Raw genomic sequence first — 21650 nt, 5'->3', positions numbered from 1 at the left:
GTACGCCCCAGACAACACGAGCCGCAGGCAGCTGCAGACTAGATCCTGTGTTCAACCACAGACAGGCCAGGCGGAATCTCATAATAGTCATGTGCTTTCTGCCGCGTACAAACACCACATTGTCTACTTCCCCTGAGTGTCTTCAACAACAATAATGACCCCAAAATGACCGGTCCCTTTGCACACTCCGACAAGGTGAGCATACCACAGGCTGTTAGAGAAACATGTTTACACCCAGCGAGAATACTTAAGTCTCACAGCAGCAGACTAGGGGGCTTTTTCCTCTACACCTGACAATTTTCATTTCACAGAGCCTACTGCGCTTACACCTCGCCTTTTTCTGCTCTTGCCTGCACCGAAATCTATCTGTAGCCCTCCCAGCCCTCCTGAGTAAAGCTATGAAGTTGTAGGCAATGCCATCTGACGTGCCACAACTTGATTGTTTAATCCCCCTGAACCCACATCTGGAGAGAAAGAGTTTCTCTTTGGGCACCTTTGCTGCTGCTTTTAGACTTTCTCAAAAGAAATACTGTGACATTTGTACAGATGTAGTATAATTTAGAGATAATGCAGTTTGATAATTGTTGATGTCGTTTTTACTCATAATAACTCGATATTGTTGAATGCATTTGCTTTTTTAGTTTTACAAAACTTTTCATTTTAGGCTGTAAATGAAGATATGCGATAAATTAACCATATTTACAACATACAGGAACCAATGTGTATTATATACTTTATATACCTGTTGTCATTTCAAGTAACATGTATTAACAAGCAACTAACTTTAAAACATTATCAGATTTTATTCAGGCTTTTTTATTGATTATCAATTGATCAATTGGTCTTCAAAAACGTGGGTTATTCCAAAGTTGCCCCATAAACAGTACAAAAGTCAAAACGAATTCAATTGACTATAACAGACGATGAATTAAACCAGCAGAAAATCTTGTTTAAAAAGCTGGAATGACTTCTTTGACATTTTTATTTAAAAGCTTCTTTAAATGGTATTTAAATTGTCAAAATAGTTGGTGAACAATGTTCTGTCTCTCTGCTAACTGATAAATAGATCTAGTGCATGTCAAAGTTTCGCCCTCATCAAACAGCCGCCTCTTCTTTCTGCATCCCAGGGCCCACAAGGTTTCCAAGGCAACCCTGGAGAGGCTGGAGAGCCCGGACAGTCCGTAAGTATCCTACAGAGTACCCGCCCAGTCCTCCCAGTCCTCACGACACGGTTTATTATAAATACTTGTTCTATAAAGCCTACAAACCTCCTCTCCTTTTTTTTTTACCTTCGTCTTTTATTTTCTTGTTCATGTGGAAACTTCAGTCACTGCAACGACGTTACATTTCCATAAAGTCTCCAAACACGTTGTAACCTTTCACTGCTCACCACTTACTCCTATATCCTCCTCTATTTGACCAGCCAGCTCCTTCAATTTCAACATTTACAACCCACTTCAGTCAACGCTCGCAATGCTCGTGTGTGACGCCTTGACGAGCTCTCCGGCCCTCAGCAGATGTGCAGATTTCCCATGATTCTCCTTTTCTTTCCCCCATCTTCCCACTGACAGAACCAGGGTGTGCTGCACCTCTCCTGCTCTTTCAGATAATGCCTTACCCCTCAAATAACCCTCAAGACCAATCGCCTTGTATTTAGTTTTTATTTTCTATTCTTCTTACAAGTCCTTCTTTTAGTTTTCCGGACCCATAATCCCCCCCTAACGAAGCTTCCAGAAATCCTACTGTCCCCCCCCTGTCCGACCCGTTTCCTCCGTTATGAGACGATCCAGACGGAGTCTCCCCACGGCTGTGTTAATCTGCTCCTGCGGGGTTCAGATATTAACCCTCTGTATTATGATCATTATCTGTGATTAAAATCATGCTTCCTTCCAGAAAATAGCTTGACAGTTGCAGATGGGTCACACGCGTGTTTGTGAAGACCAGAGATCATTTTGGCTTTTGAAATCACAAGAGCGGAACATTTGTAACAAGATGTTTTGAATTAGCTGAATCTGGTTGGCGTCGTAACCTCATTCATGCTCTCGCAGGCCAATGTGTGATTAACAATAGCACTTCAACGTGTTGTTATTCTTCTGCACAAAGAAACACAGAGAGAGAAGTAATTTAGATGGAAATAGACAATTTATTAAGGATTTTGTCCAAGGATTTGGAAGTATTCGTTCCATCTTTTTGGCCTAATCTTGCCTAAATCCTGCTGATTTTCATCTCATTAAAAATCATTATATTGCCCTTATTGTCTCTGAATATCATTACTTTGATATGCTTTTATACAAACAGAGGCTCACATAAATCATTGTAATCAACCAGATAATATAATTGTGATTAATGTCAGACAAAACTGCAACAACTGTTCATGATAAATAGTATTATTGTCAGCTTGTGTCAATGAGTGTAACTCAGGGCTGTTTGTAAAAAGAGAGCAGGTGGGTTTTTTCCCCCCACATGCTAAGAATTATGAGTCTGAATTATGTGATGTTGCCCTCTGTTGGTTATGAATGGGAACGTGTGTCTCACCTCTGCTTGTCTTCTCTTACCTTATAGGGCCCTCTGGGTCCCCGTGGCCCCTCCGGACCTGCTGGAAAACCCGGAGTTGATGTGAGTGTGTCTGTCACAACTTTATGAAACTGTGAACATATTACCAACAAACAGGAACTCTGACCAGGCTGATGCATAGTGAGGTTTATTTAGTCACTCCTCATATCATCTGCTGTGGCTATATTCTGTAAAATATCAACGTCTCTGCTGAATGTCCTCTAAATAAGACCAAAAAGATGGAGACGTAGATGCTCTTGTGGCCTTTTCTGACTCCTGCCGACAGAAATACTGTCATGTGTATATACTCGAGGTGAATTAGTGTTCATTTCTCATACCTGACTGTTGACACATAATATGTATATGAAAACACATTAGTATTCATTGGTTTTTAAGGATACTGGCATCGAGAAAAATAACAGTGTCTCCATTATTAATTTATGTTCTCGACCTCTGTTAGTCCATAATGTTGTATTTTTAAACTAAATCATTTGCTCTTACCGATTTCATATCTAACTGTTATTTGCGACATGTACTGTGAAACCAGCATAGACAAAACAGGATTAAATGTATTTGACATTGTACTCTATATGTTAAATCACTTTATTACCGGTCAATTCTGGGTTAAACTAATATAGCAACGATGATTGTACTATGAGACATAACCTCCAATGTCATACATTTAGGCCTTTATCATATTCATTGAATTATTATGTTGATAACCAGACTCTATTAGTCAGACAAAGAAACAATTTTAATTTCTTTATTTGTTCAACATGTAATTGACAGAGTACCTGACACAGGGATCAGACATCATACATGTAGTTCCTACATTCAGCCACATGGTGGCAGCAGACATGACTTGTCACATTGCGTCCACTAGGAGCACTCGCTCTCACTATCACACGATGTATTTCTAAAAGGAGCACTTGCATGAAACTCATTCAAATAAAATGTTCACACAGCTGTTCCTCTGTTTTAGGGTGAGGCTGGCAAGTCTGGCAAATCAGGCGACCGTGGAGCTGCTGGACCTCAGGTGAGATCTCTCAGCCTGTTGATCATACCGACTGCTTTTAAAGCACTGAGCATGTTGGTGAAGACGAGTCTCTCTTACTTTAAGGTGGTATTGTTTTTTCTCTCTGGTGATCTACAAGCAGCCTGATTTGGGGAAACTGCAAAAACGTTTAGCTGAACATTTATTTGTACTCTCATGGACTTCACATATGTTATAGTGACACTGTTACTTCAGAACGACATATTCAACTAAAACAAATGATTTTCTTGTAGTCACTTTACTTTGTTTTATACAAATCTTTACATTATTTTATACTTTAAGCTTAACTTTTCCCCCTCTACTGCAGGGGCAGGCAACCTTAGACTGGCATGTTATTTACTATATTTGTATTAATTTTACCCCCCACCCTTATAACATGAAGACCTGCCCTACTCTGCCTCTGATTGGCTCGTACTTGTTGCCTACTTCATGGAATTTGTAAAGTTAGTTGCTGATGAACACGATTGGTGGGAAGTTGGAAAAGTTAATGATTTCAACTCAGATGTGTAAAATAACAAATCTGTTACATAATCTGCTGCATCATCTCTCCTCTTGCATCGTAGGGATCTCGTGGATTCCCAGGAACTCCTGGCCTGCCCGGCATCAAGGGCCACAGAGTGAGTGTGTTCGTCGACTAGTCATGAGTTCAAGGACACTGAGGAGGATGTTGCTCGTTTCCCTAACTGTCTCTCTGCTCTTTGTTTTAGGGTTATCTCGGTCTTGATGGATCAAAGGGAGAGACGGGAGCTCTTGGGTCCAAGGTGAGATTTTATTCTTTGTATGTTTTCCAGTTAATTAAGCCACATCTTCCCTGTATGTGTATCTGTGTTGACCAGAGTAAAGTAGATAAGCAATGCAAATACAGTTAGCGACAGTATGAGATCAATTTGTATTGATTTCAGGAAGATTACAGGTAAAATTGTTGTTGCAAAGATGACTTATAGATCGCCTTTATTTAAGGTTGCTCTGCATTACTAACAACCAAGTATCTCTTCCCCTCTTTAGGGAGAGTCCGGTGCTTCCGGAGATAATGGCACTCCTGGACCCATGGTGCGTAATTCTGCACATCACAAACACATGAAAACAAAATCAGATAAGTCTCTGTTATAACGGTGAACTGATACAAGTTATCCTCTGCTCGCCCTCCCCGACACAGGGCCCTCGTGGTTTGCCTGGTGAGAGAGGTCGTCCTGGACCCAGTGGAGTCGCTGTGAGTGTCGTCTTTTCATCTCTAAAACCAGATGGATTAGATGCTGCACTTTGCTTTATTCGTGTTTACTACAGTTATGCAGCATATTCTTAGTATTAATTCAAAAGAGTTATTTTACTTGTAAATTGGCCCTTGCTAGTAATTGTGCTGTGATTTGGAAGAGTTAAGCTCAAAGTCGTAATCGTTTACTGCCCTGTACCAGTTTCCTGATTTAAGTAGTTTGTGTGAAATTCATGAATTTAAAAAAAGGTTTTGTTGCCATGTACTGATAATATATTGTTTATTTCAGGGAGCACGTGGAAATGATGGCTTGTCCGGTCCTGCTGGACCCCCAGTAAGTGTCATCTTTAGTCTCATTTAATTCACTTGCATCGATTCGTTTGAGATGTACTGAGACATACTGTGTGTGAACTCCATCCCCACCTCTCCACACACACACACCTCACAGCAGTCTCTACACCTTTACAGCTGGATGTGTTAGTTATAAATAGCTGAGCTGACAGACTGTCTTCCCCTCTCCGTAGGGCCCTGTCGGCCCCTCTGGATCTCCAGGCTTCCCTGGCTCTCCGGGTACAAAGGTAAGACAGCAAAAAGTTACCTAAAAAAGACCCTTATATCTTCCTCATCTTCACCCGTGTTGTGTTATTCGGTGAGAGTACGTAACTGTATTTGTATGAAGAAAAAAACCCCAGCATAACTCAACTTTTAACCTCTTACTTTGCATGTGTTTGTGTAGCAGACGCAAAAAGATGCTTTTGTGTCTTCTGTGTGATAATATAAGACTTTCTTGAATCAAAGTTAGTATCTTATAAAAGGTCAGTGCACAGTTCAGGGAGGATTTTGTGTTGAAATGCTTAAGTGAAATCTGAGACAGCTGCTCTGCATTGAAAAGTGCTTTCAGCCTCCATCTGTGTGGAAAATTATGGAGGAGGTTTTTTTTAAGTGTTATTCTTCGTCTCTTATTCCCTCTCACTGTCTATTTCTTCTTTTCTCTCTCTGCTGTGTATCTGATTTATCCCTCCTCTATATGGCAGGCAGGCTGAGCTCTGCGCTCGAGGGCCGAGGGCTGGTGATTTGCTTTCTCCAAGCCCCTCGATAGTTTGGGAATTCATTTAGGAATTCCAAATGAAGTATCTCTTTAGTGCAGGAGTTCCCCTCAAAGTAATCAAGGCAGGCCAGGCTCAGAATGTGTGTCAACTTACATCCATAAACACTTTGTTTGTCTGCAGGAGAATCTGTAAACCTGTGTGTGAATGTGTGTCTTTGTCTGACTTCATGGTATTCTAGGAAGCGTCCCACGCTGAGGAATGTGAACAATCTCACGTTACGCTCCGACGCTGTACCTTCAGGATCCTGAGCGCTCATGAAAAGCAGCCTCGTTTTTTTTGTCTTTTCCTCTCCGAGTATCATAAGAAAGACTTTGCAGTTAAAAAGGTCCAAAGACTAACACCATAAAAAGCTAGCAAGACGAAAACAACGTTATCTGAACCTTGTATGAATAAACCGTGCTGCTAAACTGAAAAGAGGAACAACTTTTACCCAGATGAGTTTCAGCATTGATTTATGTATAAACGCCAAGCTACCGCCTCTAAATGGCTGAGATTCTTTCCTCTACCTTTCCATAAAACTGGCAGACTTCCTTCCTTTGTCCTCTTTTTCACCTTAGTTTCCAAGCCAGTAAATTATTGGCCTTGACAGCGGACTTCGGGAAAAGAGACTTCTGCATTTTTCCCAAACACTATATGATGTCATACTATTGAGTCTGCAAAGTCTACAAAGCTGCAGCAGTAGCGTGGGAATTCAAACCAGCTGCAGGCCAGCTGTGTGTCCAGGTTCGGTTCGTCATCGTGAACCATAAGGTCTGCACCTGGCTTTGGATAGCACACTTTTTAAGCGCATTAAAAAGACAGAAAATAGAAACATTTATTTATTGAAATGCTACTAATGCATAAGCTGTCACGGCGCTATTAGAGTGGACCCAAAAGCACGACTCAGACAGGAGTAACAAAGAATACTGTCTTTGGTTGGAAACAGGCTGGGTCAAAACCGGGAGATCAGTCGAAGAAGCAAACAAGTCCAAAAAGGGGCAGGGCAGAGAATCAGAGGTCAGGGCAGGCAGGGTCAGAACAGGCAGGTCAGGAATATACTCTAATAATGCTGGAGAACTTGGCACGAAAACACAAGACAATCTGGCAGAGGACAAATGGAAGTGAGGGAGCTAAATAGTGAGGGACTAATGAGGGGATGGGCTGCAGGTGAGAAGGGCGTGAGGACCAGGTGAAGGTAATGAGGGACTAACGAGGTGATCAGAGGCAGGTGAGGGGAGTTGGATTGACGAGATGGTGTGACAGGATGAAAACAACTATTACAAAAAGGAAGGCGTGGAGCTAAACTGTTACATAAGCATTACAATCATGTGTTACTGAACAACAATTTGCTTCTAGTTTTCTCAAATTAATATACAATGTATTAATCAATATTAAACAGCACATTTACATAACTATGTGAGTAGTGTGTGTGCAGAGTTGATATCGCTGGTGTCGCTGTGCTGGACTCATGAGAACACTACTTACTGAGAAGATACAGATGGACCGACATCTATCAACAGGCTAACAGGGAAATTAATATTCATATACACGTTTAAATACCAGGCCATTTCTTATCATTAAAAGCAGCAGATAACAATACGTAAAAGTGAAAGGTTTGCAATGATACAACGCATACACCATAGAACAGCACAATGTATCTGTACCACAACATAAAACATGTATATGAACAATAACAAAGCAAGATGTCACATAAAACACTACGTTACATTACGTGTGGAATAAGTCTCTGCTACTCTGAATATGTGTCAAGCCACTGTGACAGAAATAATCATGTGAATAAATGAGCTGTGAAGCCCAGGGCCCCAAAACAACAGCTCCAAGGAGGATAATAAACAACAACACAGCCGAAACCAAAAGCTCAGCAAATACTTTCTCGAAATACTTTTTATATAGTTAGATGACAGCCAATGAGACATTAGCAGCCAAGAGCTCCGAAGGACAATCTGCAGCCAGAAGCACACAAACTACAGCAAAACAGAGAAACTCAATGTCAGCTAATTGAAGTGTGTTACCGTGACGATATGGGTGTCCCTTAATCTGCCTGAAGCCGCGTTTCAGGTCAATAGCAGATGGAGAGTGGAGAACGTTTTCCCCTCAGTTAAAGCTTAGTTTATCTCAGCTGTCAGATACATGTAGTGCAGTGTGAGTATACAATGGCATACAACTAAAACAGCCTACTTAAGTAAAGTACAAGTACTTCAGAAATGTACTGATGTACTCTGTTGTTCTGTATGTCATGTCACAGTTAAAGCATTTGACCAATAAAAGCTCAATTCTGGCATTTTCATATGTTATACTATGTATACCCCTCTGACACTGAACACCCTTTAAAAAAGTCTTTATTGGATGAGTTACACTTTCACATCTCACATATGTACAGTATATGTATTCTTTGGTTTTTTCTGTGTTCTAACTTCAATTTTTTGGGAAAAAATGTTTCACTTGAAATACACATTTGCAATACCTCAGTGTATTTCTCCTTCACGGGTTGTATTTATCAGCCTTCCTTTTTTTTCATTCGAAAAACAAAAAGTTCATCCAGCTTAAGTTTGTCATTTCTAGCTTGTTTTCCGTGGGATTCGGTGGGATCTATTTGATCTATTTGACAATTATTATATGTACTCAAACTTCCAAAGACCCTTGCTGACATTAATTCAATGCCATCTTGTGATTCCTCTTCCTCTCTCGCTCACCAGGGAGAAGCTGGTCCTACTGGTGCCCGTGGTCCTGAGGGTGCTCAGGGACCCCGTGGAGAGTCTGGAACACCCGGATCATCCGGACCTTCTGGTGCTTCTGTAAGTAATGCTCCGAGTATAAATATGTAAAAACTTACTATATCAACTATAGCAAAGCATTACTGAAAATTAAATACCCGTCGTCATCTACATGTCATGATGTATTTTGAGGTTAGTTTGTTTGCAGGTGATGGACGGCCTGTAGATCAGAGCTGTATGGATATTAAGATCCGAATATTCACTCCCAGAACAATAACTGCATCAGGGCCAGTTATGATTATTGCTTTGCATTCACTTGCTTTCTCTCTTTAAATCCACAGGGAAACCCTGGTACTGATGGAATCCCTGGATCCAAAGGATCATCTGTAAGTATAGAGCTGTTGGCCTATTTAAAACAACAAACACATACTGCGTATTTTAATATGTCACTCTTTAGTGATGTTTCCTCATACGATGAATTTCAGAACATATCTGAGACATTTTTATCTTAAAAGACAGAATGCCAGGACGATTGCATCGTAACTGATTATGGTCACCTCGACCGGTATTATCCTGCTGACAGCGTGGTCACTTGACAAAGAAAGAACTAAAGACTATTATTTTATATTTCCATGCACTTTGGAAACAAAATCTAAAGTTGTACACATGCCATAACTCTGTCTCCCTGGTAACACGTGAGGCTAATACCCTGAAAAATACCATACAGTATTTCCAGTAAATAGGAAAAAACCTTAATTATTATATTTATATAACAAAATTAATGTATTGAAATAATGATTATGAAAAACTGGTCAGCTAAAATCAGAGGTATTTTCAGAATATTTCTCTTGAATAACACAAATTCCCTTTTTTATTTAATGCCGCATCATGAAAACTTAATATGAGACTCTTCCATGAGTGAGTTTAAGTTAAATATTGCACTCCATATTTGTCGGCAGTTTACAAACATTGGTCCAAAATTTTCTCATTTCCATTGAACAAAGGTTTCTGTGCCATGAAGGTTACACTCAGCCTTCATGATATTCACTTACAGGAAAGTGAGTCGTCCATTCAGGTGTTTGACTGACGTCACGTCTCTCACTCTGTAGGGTTCTCCTGGTATTGCTGGCGCTCCTGGTTTCCCTGGACCTCGTGGACCTCCCGGGCCTCAGGGAGCAACTGGACCTCTCGGGCCCAAAGGAACATCTGTATGTACTCAGTGAATCATTCCATAACCAAGGATCCATTGGAGTTTAGGATTAGAACCAGTTTGAGATTTATATTTTCTTTTCCTTCTATATAGAAAATAATAACATGGCACGGAAAAAAAGATGACAACCTGCCGCTTTCTCTTACTCCTTTTTATTATTTGTTTCTCTCCGCCTATCCAACTGTCTGTCTGTCCATTCTTGTTTAGGGAGACCCGGGTATCCCAGGCTTCAAGGGAGAGTCTGGACCCAAAGGAGAATTTGTGAGTTTTCTTGACTTTTACTTGTCCCTATATTCCATCCCTGTACTGTATTACAATCGTTAGTCGAATACTAAGTGTGTATGATAATCTTGTAATATCGAGTATTTGAAATAAGCAGATTATAGGTACTTTAATTGAATATTTCTGATGGTTTCTAGAAAACTTTATTAGAAAAAAGTGCTTTTCCTTGTGTGCTGCTGAAATGTGTTTCCTCACATGAAGTCTTTCTTTCCGCCTGTAATAACACGGTCTGTTGCGGGTGCGATTTTCAGGGACCGGTTGGTCTGCAGGGACCTCTTGGCCCACAAGGAGAAGAAGGCAAGAGAGGACCCAGGGGTGATGCTGGTTCTGCTGGACCACTTGGACCTCCTGGAGAGAGAGTGAGTCCCTTATAACGGGTTGAAACTTCACTACCTGTATGCTGCTTGGCTAGACTCATTCAATGAGAGAACAACATGTTTCCTCCTGTGTAGATTAGTAGACCAGTGACTTAGATATAGTTTTGATAATTATAACCCTGACTCTGGTGTTGTGCTCTCTGTCTAGGGATCTCCCGGTAACCGTGGTTTCCCTGGTCAAGACGGTCTGGCTGGTCCCAAGGTGAGCGTCGCCACAGTTCTACTCGTTCCGGAGATATCTTGTTATTATTGCAGTTGGAACAGATAATCTGCTCAGAGAAAATTAACATAGATGCATTTAGAGGAAACAGATCTGGCAGATGAGGAGGATGCAACAGTTACGGGAATAAATCTGTGAAAACTGACAATTAACATACAATCTGCATATTTCATATTGCATATTGCATATTGCCTTTGCATCTGTTGACTATGTCTTTGTCCAATATTCTCATCGGGTTGTATAGATATATTTGAAGACTGTGGTGGGAAAATAACATTTCTGAATCAACTGAATATTGAGTCATATTATAGCACTCATACTACTTAAATATTACATTACCATAAACTGTAATTAAATCTCTCTCAGTAACCTTCAAAGTCAACCATGGAGGAACATTATGCTTTCACTATTCTAGTCCTGTGTAGAGTACTGTAGTGTCATCAAAACTTAGAAATAACTCCTAGATTGTAAGTCTTTGCGGGGTTTAAGAATTGACATTATTCTGCTGCAGCACTTTTAACCCTTGTGTTGCCTTCGGGTCAATTTGACCCGATTCAATGTTTCACCCTCCTGTTACCTTTATATTTACTAACATATTTTACCCTTGAGGTCAATATGACCCCAGCTATTAAAATCTCCAGTTGTTTTCCAAGTTTAGAGGTACTTTTTTATGTTGTTTGTTTGACTCGAAGAACACCGACATTAAACATTGAATCGGGTCAAATTGACCCGAAGGCGACAGGAGGGTTAAAGGAGCCGAGTCAGCACTCTGTCAGCTTCAGACTGGCCTGTAAACTTCACTGCAGGTTCTCCCACATCCCATAACATTGATCCTCTTCCACACCACTGTAAGACTCTGTGGGTGGTTTAACCTCTGCAGAATGACGTCTAATGCACTTGATCCTGTACATGTGACCAACCCACCAATTTAAAACACATTTAAATCTCTCGAAAACTAAATATTTCCACCTTTAGGCATCTTTACAAGCATAAATGGCAATAACAAACAAACTGTAATAATCATATTAATGTAATAAATATCTGGTATTCGTTAGTCAAGAGACAACAGTTTGGGTAAATATCAGGATAATACACGTAGACCCATGTTGATAAAATACCTGGCATGAAATAGTGTGCAGAAAATAGATAATTCAATTTCATGTAAGCATTTATCAAAGAGTTAGAAATCTGGAAATTATATTTGGATAAGAAAAGAATGAGCTAAACAAAATTCTATCATAAAGTTTTTCCTTTAAACAGCAGATAAATGTTAATTTCCCCAACATTATACTACACTCATGTTTTGTTAAAAAAGAAAAATATCCCCTGAGATGTTAAGAAAAAATAGTTTTCAGATGCATAATTTGCTTACATCATTTTGCCCAAAAACATTATTTAAAATTGGTATTGACTCATTTGTCCCTGAGGATCTCTGAAAGATAATCCTTCACCATATTAACGCTTAAATCAAACTAAACATATTGTGTTTGATGAAGTGTATAATAAGAGACGTTCCTCTACAAAGATCATACTGAACTGAGATCGGCACCCATTTCAGCGAATTAATGAAGTTCATGATAAATCATATTTTCAGTGAGGAGTGAAATTCATCAGCACTCCTGTTTCTTCCTCATTACACCTGAAGCTCACATACAGGCAGCAGTTCTACGCATCACTCCCCCTCTGGCCACCAGATGGCAGCATAGCTCTAAACCGTGTCACACACCGGTGACCTATATGTCCCTCATCACCAAAGACAGCATCTCAACTTACATTAACTTCCTGGAACAGTTTCATTTATACAGAAATGAATCTGTCAGACTTTAATCTTCTCATCTCCAGCAGGTCAATGAAACTCATTCACACTTTTAAAAGGGAAACTTTACTCTGGGCTTTGAGGATTGAAATGATTGAGTGACCAACTCTTGTTTTATTCTCTCTCTCCCTCTCTCTCTCTCTCTCTCCCCCATCACAGGGAGCCCATGGTGAGCGTGGACCCTCTGGTGCCAGTGGTTCCAAGGGTGCCAACGGTGACCCCGGCCGTCCAGGAGAGTCTGGTCTTCCCGGTGCCAGAGTAAGCACTTCCCTTATTCATAGTACCATGGATATGGATATTGATGATCTATGGAAATGTGCACCTTTGAAGAGGTCTTCCAGTGTTTTTGTATTGCACCTCCTCAAATTCCAGTTTGCAGCCCTGGCTTTCGGTTAAAAGTATTCAGAGTTGCACCCACCAAAACATTGTAAAACTCACTATGGACAGTCAAAACAACTGTAAAAAAAGCGATGATGCTGTGATATCATCTTTTTTTCTTTCACACCTGGCGCCTTCATTTCCCACAATGCAACGCGACCATCGACAGTTCAGTTTGAGACTCTGTGGCAGCTAATGGAACCGTGAGCCGCTACCTTTGAGTCTGATGAGCTCACATCTCTCTAACCACACACCTCAAGATCTTTCTCACACATGAGCTAATTTATCAGACTTTGCACAGCTGCCTCTGGAGCCACAAAATACTTCATACGACTTTGTACTTATGCAGTAGCTCTCCAGGACCCGTTAACAGACTTTGGTGTTTAAAAATAAATGGAGTTCCCCTTTAACGAATGATCTCAACCCTGAGATAACCCTTAGACAACATGAATGCAGCATGTGTGCTTCCTCCCTGGAGTGATTACATTTCCCAAAAGCAGCTAAAGTAGTAACATTATATTATATATTATGTGTTAACACGGCAGAGGAAGTTTAAAAAAATGTAATGAACCGAGGCAATTACCCTTAAATACGCTCTAATTCATATTTTCTCAACCAGTAGGCGTTGAACTGTTGCTCGATGCACACAGAGACAGTCAGAGGTGTAAATTCAGTTTCCCACAATGCCATATGTTCCTACCTTTCTTTAGCATGTGCCTGCATCGAGGGGTCCGATGACTCATGTGGATTCTGTCTGTGTTTTCTCTTCTCTTTCTCTGGCAGGGCCTGACTGGACGCCCGGGTGACGCTGGTCCTCAAGGCAAAGTTGGACCTTCTGTAAGTCCTTTTGTTGTAATGCGGTTGTTGTGTCTTTGTGAATCAAAAGGAATAATCACACCTCACACTACTCACCATGACAGGCTGTGTATGGTTTCTATATATATCTCATTCACAATCAGGGAGAGACTTCCAAATGTGCTCTCCAAGCACGATGACTCATAAGTGGTTTCATCAAATTGGCTTGCAGGAGTCGTATCCACCAATTATCCACCTGCCTTATCCGCAGCGGTGCGAGTGTTTCTAATATGCTTGTACACACTTTAGATTGATTGTAGATTGTCAAAATATATATATATATATTTCTGAACTGAGTGGAAAGTACTACAAAAATATTCTTAACTGAACAGCCAGAAACTGAATTGTTTTCAACCGGTTGGCTCCTCATGTTGTCTGTGTAGCTGGTGCCGTTCATACATCCTACCGTGCAACCCCATATTTGTTGGTAAACTTAAAACAATAAAAAATTGGAGCTGCATTTTTTCATATTTTTGATGTTTCTAAACAAACATAATTTTTCAGTTGTAAGTTTAGTTTAATTTAAAACAGAATGGCTTATTGACAGATTGAGCAGTGGTTTCATCGTGTGCCTGACTGAGGGTCTGGCATATGGTCAGTCTGATTATGATTGAGGGATTATTTTACCAGTTTTTTCTTTTCCCCTTTTGGGGTCTATTTTTTTTCAAATTGCAATGAAAATGTCAATAAATTGAGTGACCGTTGCATATCCTGGGGCCATGCTGGACCTTCCTCTGATAGACCCCCCCCCCCCCCCACAGCCAATTACTCCTCCCCATTCCACATCCCTAGTCTGAATCCAAGTGTGATTGGATTTTCCTCAGCCGGCCCTTACCTCTCGCTATAAGACTCATCTTTTTCTGACTGCTTTCTACTCTTCACAAATGTTATCCTGACCAAATGATTGCTTTTCACTATATAATACTTATATTTAATTGGATTTCTCTTTGTAAACATTTTGGTTATCATTTGTCGTTCTTGAATGTGCTCTGCAAATAAATAACAACGTGACTTTACTTGACCAGGGCGCTTCTGGTGAGGACGGTCGTCCGGGACCCCCCGGTCCCCAAGGAGGCCGTGGACAGCCGGGTGTCATGGGATTCCCCGGACCCAAGGGAGCATCTGTGAGTGATTTTAGAAAAAGCCTAAATTCTGAATGCGTAAACAAGATAAAGGTGTAATTCATATATCAAATGCTCACATGTTTCATTCAATATTAAATATGTTGTGCCAATAGAACATGTTTTGTTGTCTTGGTTGATTTATTTTATTTGTCAAAAAAAAAAGAAGTCCCTGAATCAAGAATATAAACTCCACATGTTCAACAACAGCTGGAGTGCTGCTGAACTGCTTGATGCCGTTTAACTCTGCTCCCAGAAATAGATGCAGAATGCATCAAATCTCTGTGACTAACCGCTGCATTTTGTTTTTCTGTTGCGATCAGGGTGAACCGGGCAAGTCTGGCGAGAAAGGACTGGGTGGAGCTCTTGGTCTGAGAGTAAGTCGTTTATCCTTGTCTGCTTCCAAATGGATCTCACGTACAAGTACTGTTATCTCAAAAGACCAACAACAACAAAACACATTCAGCTGAGGTGGAAAATATCCAAAACCATAACTGAAAGCAAACAATTTAAAAAAAAATGAAAACAAATAGAAGTAGGAGCTGAAATAGCACAGATAGTGTGATTATTATAATATTTAAATGACTAAACAGATTAAATGAAAAATGTTCAGTGGCTCAGAAGCCTTTCTAGTAAATTGCATCACCTTTGACTCAACTGTTAATATCTATCTATCTATCCCTGTGTCGCCCCCCTCTCGCCTCCCTTCTCCCTCTCTTCCTTCCACTCCTCAGGGTCTGTCTGGTAAAGATGGAGAGACTGGCCCTTCTGGACCCGGCGGCCCTTCTGTACGTATCTCTATCTCCCCCATCGCACTCCGTCCAGCTTCAGCAGTGATATTATCTTCCCCCTTTTTCTTCATCTACACTGAAAAGAAACCTTCGGTATCTCCATTACCCAGACCGCCTCGACGGCGAGAGCTCTGTCTGTGGACACTGTGAGGCGGCGTCACTGAAACACAGACGTGCAGCTCGTTCTGACGTTTGTGTTTCAGTGCGCTACATTTTTTTTTAAATGTGTTTAATGTTACATGTAAAATAACTAAATGATCCGTTTTTGGTGTTCTGATATCAGAGACACATAAACGACACATGTAGCTAAATGTTCCCACCATCTTAAACATCAAAGTTGAATGTGGTTTATGAAGGAAGTTATGGATTATGGATTATGGATTATCTGTTTAGGGCCCTGCTGGAGAGAGAGGAGAACAAGGACAGCCTGGTCCCTCAGGTTTCCAGGTGAGACGATCACCTTCAATCTTTTACCTGTTAAAGTTGATGTATGAATAAAGCTGTTCCTCTAATTACTACTATGAAAATAAATATTCCATCCTACCAACATGTTCTGATCTATTGCTGTACATAAAATAGTAATGCTTTTTATTCATTTCTGAGTCATTTCTGACTGATTGTTGGTTATTGCTCACATCTTTTTGGTTTCTCTCGTGTGCTCAGGGTCTGCCTGGACCTCCTGGCCCACCTGGTGAGGGAGGAAAGCCTGGAGACCAGGTGAGTGTCTCTTTTCTAATCATAGAAAAATAGAAAAACTGGAATTATTCTGTCATTTGCTTAAAGAGCAGAGATCCTAAAAGTAATTTGGCAGATGCTGTTCTCCAAATGACTCCACAATGCAGCGGCTCCTTAGGTCCCAGCAGTAGTTTTCTGTGGAAGAACAACAAACATACCCCGTATGAATAATGGTTCAATAAAAATGAATATTGCCTCACTATTTCAGTGATGCTGAACATTTTGTTCCAGCTCTGATGTGTACTGTGAAAGCATGTTTGCTATTGAATAGTTTATCTTCAGTCATCTTACCATTCAGATCATTTCTGTAACACTTTGAATGGAAACATGTAGCATTGAGATGTTGATAACCAGGTCCATGTTCTCTTTAATATGTGTTTTTCATTTCTAATACATCCTTCAAACATCTAGCGCTCCCTTTTCATTTTGAGTTAATAGTAGTCGTGTGTCGTAGTGGCAGCAGTTCCTCTTTTCAAGCATGCGTTGCTTGTCATATACTGATCCTGTATATCTTTTTTTAATCTCCTCCTTTTCTCCCTGAAGGGTGTTCCTGGAGAGGGTGGTGCTGCTGGTGCTACTGGACCCAGAGTAAGTTGACAGTCTTTGTTTTCCAGTTTGACTTCCTTATTGTCAGACTGTCATGACTCAAAAAACAGGACCCAAAAGCACGACTCCAAAGTTCAGGGTAATCAAAAGGGTTTATAAAAAACAGAAAATCACAGCTATGCTGGAAAAAGACTTGAACAAAGTACAAAACAAAATCACAACTATGCTGGGAAAGCAAACCAGGACAAAAGACTACACTATGAAGAAGGATCAGGACGAGACAAGAGACAAGACGATCTGACACAAGACACAGGTAGACACAGGCTTAAATACATGAGGAAATGGGGAACAGGTGGACACAATCAGGGGTGGAGCAGACAATCACACTAACGAGGAAACACCGGGGCAGGAAATAAAGTTTCTGAAATGAGAGAGGACAGTTACTACAAAATAAAAGCGGACATGGAAAACAGGACTTAAACCTAAAACTTAACATCACCGACGAGACATGACACAGACATGCCGCTGATTGTCCTTGTTTTGTGGTTCAGGGTGAGCGTGGTTTCCCCGGAGAGAGAGGAGCTGCCGGCTCTCATGGTCTGCAGGGACCTCGAGGTCTGCCTGGAACTCCTGGAACAGACGGACCCAAGGTGAGTCCAGCATTCGGCTTAAAACCAGGAGGAGACAGATGTTCGATCAGTAGTGTCTGAGGTGAACTCGCACCACTGGCAAACAAACAGTGTCCTGTGGTACTCCTGCCAGTACGGACTGATCACACGAAGCAGCAGCAGCACATCAATGTGAGCGTGGAACGCCCTCAGGTGTGTGTGAGTCGAGCTCTGCCGACTACATTCAGTGTTTGTCCCCCAAAAAATTGTTTATTTGATGTGGTAAGGCACCCAGGTCCTGACAGATCCTGTGATGGTTGCTGTATGAAAAAGAACCTCTGCTCAGTTTTTCTTAACCCTCCTGTTGCCTTAGGGTCAATTTGACCCCATTCAATGTTTAACCCTCCTGTTACCTTTATATTTCCTGACATATTTTACCCTTGGGGTCAATTTGACCCCAGCAATTAAAACCTCCAGAAAATTATTTGAATTAATATTGTTTTCCAAGTTTAAGTGTGAGGTACTTTATGTTTGTTTGTTGACTACCTAAATAGCCCTTTAAATATATAAAAAAGTTGATATTTCTTATATGTTTGACAGTGAAAAACAGCCTAAGGGTTAAATAAACGTCAAACATGCTTTTATTTTGGGGAGACTGAGGGTTCACAAGATGATTAACAGGAGTGGAAATAAGAAAAATAAAGTGTGCTTATTCTTCTTATACTTGGACATTACATAACATGGGAGAAGTAGAGATTATTTATTTTAGGTTGCCAACCGTGACCTGAAACTTCCCTTTTTGATTCAATATTTCCTACATGTCCCTCCCCATACAACGCCAACAAAAAGTACTTAAATCTGCCCTCATTTTAAGGATGTCGAGGATATAATGTAAACAGAATAAATACACAAAAAGCCATCTTGAGATTGCATCACACACACAGCTGCAAATCAGGTCAAGAGCATAGAGCGGGCCCTTGTTTGGACGACGGCATTCTTCAATCTCAACCTTTGTTTTGATCTCATCGACACCCCTGCAGTGTTTTGTGACTGAATCTTCCTCGATTGCAATGCTATCGAAGTAACGCTATCGAAGGAATAAAATAAATCCAGAGACAGAAATATAAACGTATGGCAAAGTACTCATAACAGCCTCAGTTAGAGATGCCGACCAAACCGTTGCACACGAGGCTCTATGGCGAGTAGAATAGCTGTCGGCTCAATGTGGGGCAGAGGGATGAACTCAATCCAAGAGTTTAAAAATGAAGGAAGAGGTGTTTCTATATATAACATCACTATAACATAATCCAAGTCAGACAAGAAGACGGCCTCAATAATTTTTTTCAGACCTTGCTAACAAGTGGGTCAATGTGAAAGTTTAATGAAACTTTGTGATCCAGCCAGATACCAAAGTATTTATATTCCGAGACCCTCTCAGTGCTGAAGTGTCCTTGAGCCACACATTATGTCCCCTGGTGCTTTACAGCAGCCCTCTTCTTCCGACACTGAAGATGGGTTCAATGCAGATGGCATCATTTATGTATGTACATGTACGATTCGAATATACATTTGTTTACATTATTTCTATCAGCTGGATAGTGTACATTTACATAAAACAGTCCAACAAACAATATATATAGTGTATATTATTACTGTAATATTATTGTAATAAGGATCTGCATGATTCAAGACTTCTTACCTCCATTAAAATATTCCATTTCGTGAATTCCTAAAATGTGAGTATTGAAGAGAGAGAATAGATATTTTCCACATTGGTAAACAACCGGTTGCTCAGTGTATTTCCAACCAAGCAAGACTTCTTATCACCAATCAACACATTCGGGTCACTGCAGTAAGTCGTCATAGCTGCCCTGCGACTTTAGGGGAAGATGCTTCCTGATGGTTTCTTATCTGGTCAGATTTTAATCCCAGTTCATAGGTTTCATTTCCTTTAGGTCAGGCAGTAGCAGATAGAGAGGATTAGGATTACAAAACTCACAGGATGATGGCCATGGGGGATGGACGACCAGAAAATATGTGAAACATTCAGAGAAAAATGAAGAGCGATTCCTTGCAAGACACAAATTGTACATTTGACCCCTTCAATAAAAATCCAGTTTGAATGTATTCACAGCCAACATGGAGGCCGTGTGAGCCCTGTGGCGACTACTGAATGACTGGAGTAAAGCAGCAGTTAGTGTGTGTGTGTGTGTGTGTGTGTGTGTGTGATCTCCAGTAACATTTGGTATTTGAGTTCCTCTGTTAACCTCGAACATAGAATGACAAACAAAGATGGCGGCTTGTCTCTTTCGTTGATAAGTAGAAGCCTTCTCGTTGTGTTTCTGACTCATGTACGAACAAATACAGTCTGACAACAGTATGGCACCGTCATGCATCTGGAGTAGGTGCTACACAAAGTTATTTAGACTGTAAAGTAGTTCTGAAACTGGGCACTTCGCAAATGATGGAAAACAGGCTTCCGGACGCGCGTGAATTAAGTTCTCAATATTTAATGGCAGGAAGTGTAGAACAAACACTCAAGGCCTCACGATCGTGCTCTTCATCGGCTCCTCTGCTCTCCTTCCGGCGTCGAGAATACCTGTGGAAGAGACCCGATTTCTCTAATCCACGGAGTTTTATACTCAATGTCACTGGCCCCGGTCAAAACGTCACTTCCGGTCAAGTCGCTATACAAGTATTTTCACAATAAGAGTCCCGTCTTGTTATTGTCCGCATTAAAGTCACTTTCACAATAAAAGTCCCTTGTTATTGTAAGTCACTTCACGGAATTCAACCGGCCTCGTCAATCTATAATACTAACATACAGTGACTCTCATGCAACATACATTAATTCTTGCCATTTACATTTGCATAGAGTAAACATTACCCCTATGCTTCATAATACATTAATAACAATATCAATATTCTCCCTAATATTTTCTATTATAATATCTTTACCTTCGCATTGAAAATGCGGAAGGTTATGTTTTGATCGCCGTGTATTTATTTATTTCTTTCTTTCTTTCTTTCTTTGTATGCGTGTTATTCACATAACTAAAAAAGTATTAAACCGAATCGCATGAAATTTGGTGGGATGATTGGTTATTATCCGGGGACCATTTGATTAGATTTTTGGATCGATCGGGTCAAAGGTCAAGGTCATGGAAAGGTCAATATCTTCTTTTTACCATAGCGCGGTCAATTTTTATCCAATTGGCATGCAACTAATGCCAAAATGTTCATAATTCAATGCCCAATCTTGTGATATGCGAAGGTATGCGCTCTACCGAGTGCCCATTCTAGTTCTATATGTATTAATTTAAAACATAAGACCTCTGCAGATGTTATCAAAATAAACTATTACAACCTAACAAGACCCTGAAGTACCTTTTCCTGTCCATCTTCTTCATCTATGTCTGCTTCGTGACAGGGAGCCATTGGACCTGCTGGTGGCGGTGGAGCTCAGGGACCCCCTGGCCTGCAGGGCATGCCCGGAGAGAGAGGAGGAGCTGGCATTCCTGGACCCAAAGGAGACAGAGTAAGCCATGATGGAAAGAAAGTGTTAATTATTCAATATGTTTTGTATTCATATTCATATAAATGTAATTCATTAAAAGATCAATTAATTAATAATACAATAAATATAATCAGATAATATTATTTATTTTTTTAATGTGTAGAATTTTGAATGTCGGGTTTTGACGTTTTGCCTGTACCCGTCAGGTGACTGACTTGCGTTTATATTTCCATAGGGTGACCTCGGAGGGAAAGGACCTGAAGGTGCTCCTGGCAAAGATGGCGGCAGAGTGAGTGACCGTCATTGTGATCATCGATAGTTTGTCAGCGTGGCAGGAGCTCACTCATGACTTGAAGAATAAATGTCCAGTTCTTTAAATCACAATCTTTGAAAATGTTCAGTCTCATGCCCAAATGTGTCTTTAACCGTCTGCTGTTTCCTGTCACAGGGTCTCACTGGTCCCATTGGTCCTTCTGGTCCTGGTGGTCCCAATGGCGAGAAGGTGCTTGTTATCTCATTTTATTGCATAGCTTTTGGCTAGTTATCAATATAAT

At 40.6% G+C, this 21650-nt stretch overlaps 1 protein-coding gene across 2 annotated transcripts in view; it reads left to right on the top strand.

Moving 5' to 3' along the window:
- col2a1b (collagen, type II, alpha 1b) overlaps positions 1 to 21650 on the top strand; it is a 45437-nt gene that overhangs the window by 11190 nt on the left and 12597 nt on the right. For both annotated transcript variants that reach the window (XM_056438135.1, XM_056438134.1), the window contains 27 exons: positions 1128 to 1181; positions 2563 to 2616; positions 3536 to 3589; positions 4171 to 4224; positions 4315 to 4368; positions 4613 to 4657; positions 4764 to 4817; positions 5107 to 5151; positions 5342 to 5395; positions 8623 to 8721; positions 8982 to 9026; positions 9750 to 9848; positions 10058 to 10111; positions 10384 to 10491; positions 10658 to 10711; positions 12705 to 12803; positions 13707 to 13760; positions 14804 to 14902; positions 15223 to 15276; positions 15634 to 15687; positions 16084 to 16137; positions 16354 to 16407; positions 16969 to 17013; positions 17523 to 17621; positions 21010 to 21117; positions 21332 to 21385; positions 21545 to 21598. In XM_056438135.1, coding sequence (XP_056294110.1) covers positions 1128 to 1181; positions 2563 to 2616; positions 3536 to 3589; positions 4171 to 4224; positions 4315 to 4368; positions 4613 to 4657; positions 4764 to 4817; positions 5107 to 5151; positions 5342 to 5395; positions 8623 to 8721; positions 8982 to 9026; positions 9750 to 9848; positions 10058 to 10111; positions 10384 to 10491; positions 10658 to 10711; positions 12705 to 12803; positions 13707 to 13760; positions 14804 to 14902; positions 15223 to 15276; positions 15634 to 15687; positions 16084 to 16137; positions 16354 to 16407; positions 16969 to 17013; positions 17523 to 17621; positions 21010 to 21117; positions 21332 to 21385; positions 21545 to 21598 — 1755 coding nt within the window. The remainder of the gene's footprint in view (positions 1 to 1127; positions 1182 to 2562; positions 2617 to 3535; positions 3590 to 4170; positions 4225 to 4314; positions 4369 to 4612; positions 4658 to 4763; positions 4818 to 5106; positions 5152 to 5341; positions 5396 to 8622; positions 8722 to 8981; positions 9027 to 9749; positions 9849 to 10057; positions 10112 to 10383; positions 10492 to 10657; positions 10712 to 12704; positions 12804 to 13706; positions 13761 to 14803; positions 14903 to 15222; positions 15277 to 15633; positions 15688 to 16083; positions 16138 to 16353; positions 16408 to 16968; positions 17014 to 17522; positions 17622 to 21009; positions 21118 to 21331; positions 21386 to 21544; positions 21599 to 21650) is intronic.

The sequence above is a fragment of the Pseudoliparis swirei genome, chromosome 18 (genome assembly GCF_029220125.1).
Source record: "Pseudoliparis swirei isolate HS2019 ecotype Mariana Trench chromosome 18, NWPU_hadal_v1, whole genome shotgun sequence".
NCBI lineage: Eukaryota > Metazoa > Chordata > Actinopteri > Perciformes > Liparidae > Pseudoliparis > Pseudoliparis swirei.
Note: the sequence above shows the minus strand (reverse complement) of the source record. Positions and strands in the feature narration are given on the sequence as shown.